The sequence below is a fragment of the Heterodontus francisci genome, chromosome 8, assembly GCF_036365525.1.
Source record: "Heterodontus francisci isolate sHetFra1 chromosome 8, sHetFra1.hap1, whole genome shotgun sequence".
Classification (NCBI taxonomy): domain Eukaryota; kingdom Metazoa; phylum Chordata; class Chondrichthyes; order Heterodontiformes; family Heterodontidae; genus Heterodontus; species Heterodontus francisci.
The window spans coordinates 130364671-130374431 of NC_090378.1; the positions used below are offsets into that span (position 1 = coordinate 130364671).

The 9761-nt window shown below is 60.4% G+C and overlaps 1 protein-coding gene across 1 annotated transcript; it reads left to right on the forward strand.

Moving 5' to 3' along the window:
• The first annotated feature begins 2317 nt into the window (after positions 1 to 2317).
• On the forward strand, positions 2318 to 5491 carry LOC137373272 (mediator of DNA damage checkpoint protein 1-like). The gene is made up of 3 exons (XM_068038122.1): positions 2318 to 3095; positions 4212 to 4393; positions 4937 to 5491. The coding sequence occupies exons 1-3, from the start codon at positions 2318 to 2320 to the stop codon at positions 5489 to 5491; spliced, it is 1515 nt and encodes a 504-aa protein (XP_067894223.1).
• Positions 5492 to 9761: the final 4270 nt, after the last annotated feature.

Consider the following 9761-nt stretch of genomic DNA (forward strand, 5'->3'; position numbering starts at 1 on the left):
CCCAGTCCTGGCACCCAAACCCCAGCTCACCCGGTACTAGAACCCGAGACCCAGCTCACTCGGTACTGGCACCCAAACCCCAGCTCACCCAGTATTGGCACCCAAACACCAGCTCACCCAGTACTGGTACCCGCGACCCAGCTCACCCAGTACTGGCACCGAAACCCCAGCTCACCCAGTACTGGAACCTAAACCAGAGCTCACCCAGAACTGGCACCCAAAACCCAGCTCACCCAGTACTGGCACCCAAACCCAGCTCATCCAGTGCTGGCACACAAGCCCCAGCTCACCCAGTACTGGCACCCAAACGCCAACTCATCTAAAGTCCTTCAGGGAAGGAAATCTGCTGTCCTTACCTGGTCTGGCCTACATGTGACTCAAGATCCACTGCAATGTGGTCGACTCTTACATGCCCTCGAAATGGCCTAGCAAGCCATTCAGTTCATGGGCAATTAGGGAGGGGCAATAAATGCTGGCCTGGCCTGCGATGCCCACATCCCATGAAGGAATAAAAAAAAAGTACTGGCACCCAAACCGCAGTTCATCCAGTACTGGCACCCAAACCCCAGCGCACCCAGTATTGGCACCCAAACCGCAGCTCACGCAGTACTGGAACCCGAGACCCAGCTAACCCAGTACTGGCACCCAAAACTCACCTCACCCAGCACTGGCACCTAAACCCCAGCTCACCCGGTACTGGCATCCGAGACCCACCTCATTCGGTACTGGCACCCGAGACCCACCTCACTCGGTACTGGCACCCAAGACCCAACTCACCCAGTACTGGCACCCAAGACCCAGCTCATCCAGTACTGGCACACAAACCCCAGCGCACCCGGTACTGGCACCCGAGACCCACCTCACGCGGTAATGGCACCCAAGACCCAGCCCACTCGGTACTGGAACCCGAGACCCAGCTCACCCAGTACTGCCACCCAAGACCCAGCTCAACCAGTACTGGCACCCAAACCCCAGCTCACCCAGCACTGGAACCCGACAACCAGCTCACCCAGTACTGGCACCCGAGACCCAGCTCACCCAGTACTGGCACCCAAAACCCACCTCACTCGGTACTGGCACCCGAGACCCAGCCCACTCGGTACTGGAACCCAAGACCCAGCTCACCCAGTACTGGCACTCGAGATACAGCCCACTCGGTACTGGAACCCAAGACCCAGCTCACCCAGTACTGGCATCCAAGACCCAGCTCACCCGGTACTGGAACCCGAGGCACAGCTCACCCAGCACTGGCACCCAAACCCAGCTCACCCAGTACTGGCACCCGAGACCCAGCTCAACCAGTAATGGAACCCAAGACCCAGCTCATCCAGTACTGGCACCCAAGACCCACTCACCCAGTATTGGCACCCAAGACCCAGCTCACCCAGTACTGGCACGCGAGACCCAGCTCACCCAGTACTGGCACTCGAGACGCAGCTCACCCGGAACTGGCAACCGAGACCCAGCTCACTCGGTACAGGCACCCGAGACCCATTTCACCCGGTACTGGAACCCGCGACCCTGTTCACCCAGTACTGGCACCCAAACCTCAGCTCACCCCGTACTGGCACCCAAACCCCAGCTCACCCAGTACTGGCACCCAAACTCAAACTCACTCGGTACTGGGACCCAAGACCCAGCTCACTCGTAACTGGAACCCAAGACCCAGCTCACCCAGTACAGGCATCCAAGACCCAGCTCACCCGGTACTGGAACCCAAGGCCCAGCTCACCCAGTACTGGAACGCGAGACCCAACTAACCCAGTACTGGCACCCAAACCCCAGCTCACCCAGTACTGGCACCCAAACCTCAGCTCACCCAGTACTGGCACCCAAACCCCAGTTCACCCAGTCCTGGCACCCAAACCCCAGCTCACCCAGTACTAGAACCCGAGACCCAGCTCACTCGGTACTGGCACCCAAACCCCAGCTCACCCAGTATTGGCACTCAAACACCAGCTCACCCAGTACTGGAACCCGAGAGCCAGCTCACTCAGTACTGGCACCCAAACCCCAGCTCACCCGGTACTGGCACCCGAGACCCAGCTCACCCAGTACTGGCACCCAAACCCCACCTCACTCGGTACTGGCACCCGAGACCCAGCCCACTCGGTACTGGAACCCAAGACCCAGCTCACCCAGTACTGGCACTCGAGATACAGCCCACTCGGTACTGGAACCCAAGACCCAGCTCACCCAGTACTGGCATCCAAGACCCAGCTCACCCGGTACTGGAACCCGAGGCACAGCTCACCCAGCACTGGCACCCAAACCCAGCTCACCCAGAACTGGCACCCGAGACCCAGCTCAACCAGTAATGGAACCCGAGACCCAGCTCATCCAGTACTGGCACCCAAGACCCACTCACCCAGTATTGGCACCCAAGACCCAGCTCACCCAGTACTGGCACCCGAGACCCAGCTCACCCAGTACTGGCACCCGAGACCCAGCTCACCCAGTACTGGCACCCGAGACCCAGCTCACCCACTACTGGCACTCGAGAAGCAGCTCACCCGGAACTGGCACCCGAGACCCAGCTCATTCGGTACAGGCACCCGAGACCCATTTCACCCGGTACTGGAACCCAAACCTCAGCTCACCCAGTACTGGCACCCAAACCCCAGCTCACCCAGTACTGGCACCCAAACTCAAACTCACTCGGTACTGGGACTCAAGAACCAGCTCACTCGGTACTGGAACCCAAGACCCAGCTCACCCAGGACTGGGACCCGAGATCCAGCCCACTCAGTACTGGAACCCAAGACCCAGCTCACCCAGTACAGGCATCCAAGACCCAGCTCACCCGGTACTGGAACCCAAGGCCCAGCTCACACAGTACTGGCACCCTAACCCAGCTCACCCAGTACTGGCACCCGAGACCCAGCTCATCCAGTACTGGCACCCGAGACCCAGCTCACCCAGTACTGACAGCCAATCCCCAGCTCACCCAGCAATGGCACCCAAACCCCAGCTCACCCAGTACTGGCACCCAAACCCCAGCTCACCCAGTACTGGCACCCAAACCCCAGCTCACCCGGTACTGGCACCCAAACCCGAGCTCACCCAGTACTGGAACCCGAGACCCAGCTCACTCGGTACTGGCAGCCAATCCCCAGCTCACCCAGTACTGGCACCCAAACCCCAGCTCACCCAGTACTGGCACCCAAACCACAGCTCACCCAGTGCTGGCACCCAAACCCCAGCTCACCAGGTAATGGCACCCAAACCCCAGCTAACCCACTACTGGCACAGAAATCCCAGCTCACCCAGTACTGGCACCCGAGACCCAGCTCACCCAGTACTGGCACCCAAACCCCAGCTCACCCAGTACTGGAACGCGAGACCCAACTAACCCAGTACTGGCACCCAAACCCCAGCTCACCCAGTACTGGCACCCAAACCTCAGCTCACCCAGTATTGGCACCCAAACCCCAGTTCACCCAGTCCTGGCACCCAAACCCCAGCTCACCCAGTACTGGAACCCGAGAGCCAGCTCACCCAGTACTAGAACCCGAGACCCAGCTCACTCGGTACTGGCACCCAAACCCCAGCTCACCCAGTATTGGCACCCAAACCCCAGCTCACCCAGTACTGGAACCCGAGAGCCAGCTCACCCAGTACTGGCACCCAAACCCCAGCTCACCCAGTACTGGTACCCGCGACCCAGCTCACCCAGTACTGGCACCGAAACCCCAGCTCACCCAGTACTGGAACCTAAACCCCAGCTGACCCAGAACTGGCACCCAGAACCCAGCTCACCCAGTACTGGCACCCAAACCCAGCTCATCCAGTGCTGGCACACAAGCCCCAGCTCACCCAGTACTGGCACCCAAACCCCAACTCATCTAATGTCCTTCAGGGAAGGAAATCTGCTGTCCTTACCTGGTCTGGCCTACATGTGACTCAAGATCCACTGCAATGTGGTCGACTCTTACATGCCCTCGAAATGGCCTAGCAAGCCATTCAGTTCATGGGCAATTAGGGATGGGCAATAAATGCTGGCCTGGCCTGCGATGCCCACATCCCATGAAGGAATAAAAAAAAAGTACTGGCACCCAAACCGCAGCTCATCCAGTACTGGCACCCAAACCCCAGCGCACCCAGCATTGGCACCCAAACCGCAGCTCACCCAGTACTGGAACCCGAGACCCAGCTCACCCAGTACTGGCACCCAAAACTCACCTCACCCAGCACTGGCACCTAAACCCTAGCTCACCCGGTACTGGCATCCGAGACCCACCTCACCCGGTACTGGCACCCGAGACCCACCTCACTCGGTACTGGCACCCGAGACCCAGCTCACCCGGTACTGGAACCTGAGACCCAGCTCACCCAGTGCTGGCACCCGAGACCTAGCTCTCCCAGTACAGGCACCCAAACCCTGGCTCACCCGGTAATGGAACCCAAACCCCAGCTCACCCAGTACTGGCACCCAAACCCCAGCTCACCCAGTACTGGAACCCGAGACCCAGCTCACCCAGTACTGGCACCCAAACCCCAGCTCACCCAGTACTGGCACCCAAACCCCAGCTCACCCAGTACTGGAACCCGAGACCCACCTCACCCAGTACTGGCACCCGAGACCCAGCTCACCCATTACTGGCACGCAAACCCCAGTTCACACAGTACTGGAACCCGAGACCCAGCTCACCCAGTACTGGCATCCGAGACCCAGCTCACCCAGTACGGGCACCCAAGACCCAGCTCACCCGGTACTGGCACCCGAGACCCTGCTGACTCGGTACTGGCACCCGAGACCCAGCTCACCCGGTACTGGAACCTGAGACCCAGCTCACCCTGTACTGGCACCCAAGACCCAGCTCAAACAGTACTGGCACCCAAACCCCAGCTCACCCAGTACTGGAACCCGAGAACCAGCTCACCCAGTACTGGCACCCGAGACCCAGCTCACCCAGTACTGGCACCCAAACCCCAGCTCACCCAGTACTGGAACCCGAGACCCAGCTCACCCAGTACTGGCACCCAAACCACACCTCACTCGGTACTGGCACCCGAGACCCAGCCCACTCGGTATTGGAACCCAAGACCCAGCTCACCCAGTACTGGCACTCGAGATACAGCCCACTCGGTACTGGAACCCAAGACCCAGCTCACCCAGTACTGGCATCCAAGACCCAGCTCACCCGGTACTGGAACCCGAGGCACAGCTCACCCAGCACTGGCACCCAAACCCAGCTCATCCAGTACTGGCACCCGAGACCCAGCTCAACCAGTAATGGAACCCAAGACCCAGCTCATGCAGTACTGGCACCCAAGACCCAACTCACCCAGTATTGGCACCCAAGACCCAGCTCACCCAGTACTGGCACCCGAGACCCAGCTCACCCAGTACTGGCACCCGAGACCCAGCTCACCCAGTACTGTCACGCGAGACGCAGCTCACCCGGAACTGGCACCCGAGTCCCAGCTCACTCGGTACAGGCACCCGAGACCCTTTTCACCCGGTACTGGAACCCGCGACCCTGAATGAAACAGTACTGGCAGCCGCGACCCAGCTCACCCAGTACTGGCACCCGATACCCAGCTCACCCGGTACTGGCACCCGAGACCCAGCTCACCCAGTACTGGAACTCGAGACCCAGCACACCCGGTACTGGCACCCAAACCCCAGCTCACCCAGCACTGGCACCAAACCCAGCTCACCCAGTACTGGCACCCAAACCTCTGCTCGCCCAGTACTGGCACCCAAACCCCAGCTCACCCAGTACTGGCACCCAAACCCCAGCTCACGCGGTACAGGAACCCGAGACCCAGTTCACTCGGTACTGGCACCCAATCCCCAGTTCACCCAGTACTGGCAGGCAAACCGCAGCTCACCCACTACTGGCACCCAAACCCCAGCTCACCCCGTACTGGAACCCGAGACACAGCTCACCCAGTACTGGCACACAAACGCCAGCTCACCCAGTAGTGGAACCCAAGACCCAGCTCACCCAGTACTGGCACCCAAACCCCAGATCACCCAGTACTGGCACCCAAGACACAGCTCACCCAGTACTGGCACCCAAAACGCACCTCACCCAGCACTGGCACCTAAACCCCAGCTCACCCGGTACTGGCATCCGAGGCCCACCTCACTCGGTACTGGCACCCGAGACCCAGTTCACCCAATACTGGCACCCAGACCCCAGCTCAACCGGTACAGGCACCGGAGACCCACCTCACTCGGTACTGGCACCCGAGACCCAGCTCACCCAGTACTGGCACCCAAGACCCAGCTCATCCAGTACTGGCACACAAACCCCAGCTCACCCGGTGCTGGCACCCGAGACCCATCTCACCCAGTACTGCCACCCGAGACCCATCTCACCCAGTACTGGAATCCGAGACCCAGCTCACCCAGTACTGGCACCCAAGACCCATCTCACCCAGTACTGCCACCTGAGACCCACCTCACTCGGTACTGGCACCCAAGACCCAGCCCACTCGGTACTGGAACCCAAACCCCAGCTCACCCGGTACTGGCACCCGAGACCCAGCTCACCCAGTACTGGCACCCAAACCCCACCTCACTCGGTACTGGCACCCGAGACCCAGCCCACTCGGTACTGGAACCCAAGACCCAGCTCACCCAGTACTGGCACTCGAGATACAGCCCACTCGGTACTGGAACCCAAGACCCAGCTCACCCAGTACTGGCATCCAAGACCCAGCTCACCCGGTACTGGAACCCGAGGCACAGCTCACCCAGCACTGGCACCCAAACCCAGCTCACCCAGAACTGGCACCCGAGACCCAGCTCAACCAGTAATGGAACCCGAGACCCAGCTCATCCAGTACTGGCACCCAAGACCCACTCACCCAGTATTGGCACCCAAGACCCAGCTCACCCAGTACTGGCACCCGAGACCCAGCTCACCCAGTACTGGCACCCGAGACCCAGCTCACCCAGTACTGGCACCCGAGACCCAGCTCACCCACTACTGGCACTCGAGAAGCAGCTCACCCGGAACTGGCACCCGAGACCCAGCTCATTCGGTACAGGCACCCGAGACCCATTTCACCCGGTACTGGAACCCAAACCTCAGCTCACCCAGTACTGGCACCCAAACCCCAGCTCACCCAGTACTGGCACCCAAACTCAAACTCACTCGGTACTGGGACTCAAGAACCAGCTCACTCGGTACTGGAACCCAAGACCCAGCTCACCCAGGACTGGGACCCGAGATCCAGCCCACTCAGTACTGGAACCCAAGACCCAGCTCACCCAGTACAGGCATCCAAGACCCAGCTCACCCGGTACTGGAACCCAAGGCCCAGCTCACACAGTACTGGCACCCTAACCCAGCTCACCCAGTACTGGCACCCGAGACCCAGCTCACCCAGTACTGGCACCCGAGACCCAGCTCACCCAGTACTGACAGCCAATCCCCAGCTCACCCAGCAATGGCACCCAAACCCCAGCTCACCCAGTACTGGCACCCAAACCCCAGCTCACCCAGTACTGGCACCCAAACCCCAGCTCACCCGGTACTGGCACCCAAACCCGAGCTCACCCAGTACTGGAACCCGAGACCCAGCTCACTCGGTACTGGCAGCCAATCCCCAGCTCACCCAGTACTGGCACCCAAACCCCAGCTCACCCAGTACTGGCACCCAAACCACAGCTCACCCAGTGCTGGCACCCAAACCCCAGCTCACCAGGTAATGGCACCCAAACCCCAGCTAACCCACTACTGGCACAGAAATCCCAGCTCACCCAGTACTGGCACCCGAGACCCAGCTCACCCAGTACTGGCACCCAAACCCCAGCTCACCCAGTACTGGAACGCGAGACCCAACTAACCCAGTACTGGCACCCAAACCCCAGCTCACCCAGTACTGGCACCCAAACCTCAGCTCACCCAGTATTGGCACCCAAACCCCAGTTCACCCAGTCCTGGCACCCAAACCCCAGCTCACCCAGTACTGGAACCCGAGAGCCAGCTCACCCAGTACTAGAACCCGAGACCCAGCTCACTCGGTACTGGCACCCAAACCCCAGCTCACCCAGTATTGGCACCCAAACCCCAGCTCACCCAGTACTGGAACCCGAGAGCCAGCTCACCCAGTACTGGCACCCAAACCCCAGCTCACCCAGTACTGGTACCCGCGACCCAGCTCACCCAGTACTGGCACCGAAACCCCAGCTCACCCAGTACTGGAACCTAAACCCCAGCTGACCCAGAACTGGCACCCAGAACCCAGCTCACCCAGTACTGGCACCCAAACCCAGCTCATCCAGTGCTGGCACACAAGCCCCAGCTCACCCAGTACTGGCACCCAAACCCCAACTCATCTAATGTCCTTCAGGGAAGGAAATCTGCTGTCCTTACCTGGTCTGGCCTACATGTGACTCAAGATCCACTGCAATGTGGTCGACTCTTACATGCCCTCGAAATGGCCTAGCAAGCCATTCAGTTCATGGGCAATTAGGGATGGGCAATAAATGCTGGCCTGGCCTGCGATGCCCACATCCCATGAAGGAATAAAAAAAAAGTACTGGCACCCAAACCGCAGCTCATCCAGTACTGGCACCCAAACCCCAGCGCACCCAGCATTGGCACCCAAACCGCAGCTCACCCAGTACTGGAACCCGAGACCCAGCTCACCCAGTACTGGCACCCAAAACTCACCTCACCCAGCACTGGCACCTAAACCCTAGCTCACCCGGTACTGGCATCCGAGACCCACCTCACCCGGTACTGGCACCCGAGACCCACCTCACTCGGTACTGGCACCCGAGACCCAGCTCACCCGGTACTGGAACCTGAGACCCAGCTCACCCAGTGCTGGCACCCGAGACCTAGCTCTCCCAGTACAGGCACCCAAACCCTGGCTCACCCGGTAATGGAACCCAAACCCCAGCTCACCCAGTACTGGCACCCAAACCCCAGCTCACCCAGTACTGGAACCCGAGACCCAGCTCACCCAGTACTGGCACCCAAACCCCAGCTCACCCAGTACTGGCACCCAAACCCCAGCTCACCCAGTACTGGAACCCGAGACCCACCTCACCCAGTACTGGCACCCGAGACCCAGCTCACCCATTACTGGCACGCAAACCCCAGTTCACACAGTACTGGAACCCGAGACCCAGCTCACCCAGTACTGGCATCCGAGACCCAGCTCACCCAGTACGGGCACCCAAGACCCAGCTCACCCGGTACTGGCACCCGAGACCCTGCTGACTCGGTACTGGCACCCGAGACCCAGCTCACCCGGTACTGGAACCTGAGACCCAGCTCACCCTGTACTGGCACCCAAGACCCAGCTCAAACAGTACTGGCACCCAAACCCCAGCTCACCCAGTACTGGAACCCGAGAACCAGCTCACCCAGTACTGGCACCCGAGACCCAGCTCACCCAGTACTGGCACCCAAACCCCAGCTCACCCAGTACTGGAACCCGAGACCCAGCTCACCCAGTACTGGCACCCAAACCACACCTCACTCGGTACTGGCACCCGAGACCCAGCCCACTCGGTATTGGAACCCAAGACCCAGCTCACCCAGTACTGGCACTCGAGATACAGCCCACTCGGTACTGGAACCCAAGACCCAGCTCACCCAGTACTGGCATCCAAGACCCAGCTCACCCGGTACTGGAACCCGAGGCACAGCTCACCCAGCACTGGCACCCAAACCCAGCTCATCCAGTACTGGCACCCGAGACCCAGCTCAACCAGTAATGGAACCCAAGACCCAGCTCATGCAGTACTGGCACCCAAGACCCAACTCACCCAGTATTGGCACCCAAGA

Bases quoted from the DNA above. Each gene is read 5' to 3' on its own strand.
- LOC137373272 (XM_068038122.1), top strand. From the start codon at position 2,318: ATGGAACCCGAGACCCAGCTCATCCAGTACTGGCACCCAAGACCCACT. The intron at 3,096-4,211 runs GTACTGGCAGCC...CCTAAACCCTAG, and splicing joins CCCGAGACCCAGCTCACTCG to CTCACCCGGTACTGGCATCC. The intron at 4,394-4,936 runs GTAATGGAACCC...CCCAAACCCCAG, and splicing joins CCCAAACCCTGGCTCACCCG to CTCACCCAGTACTGGAACCC.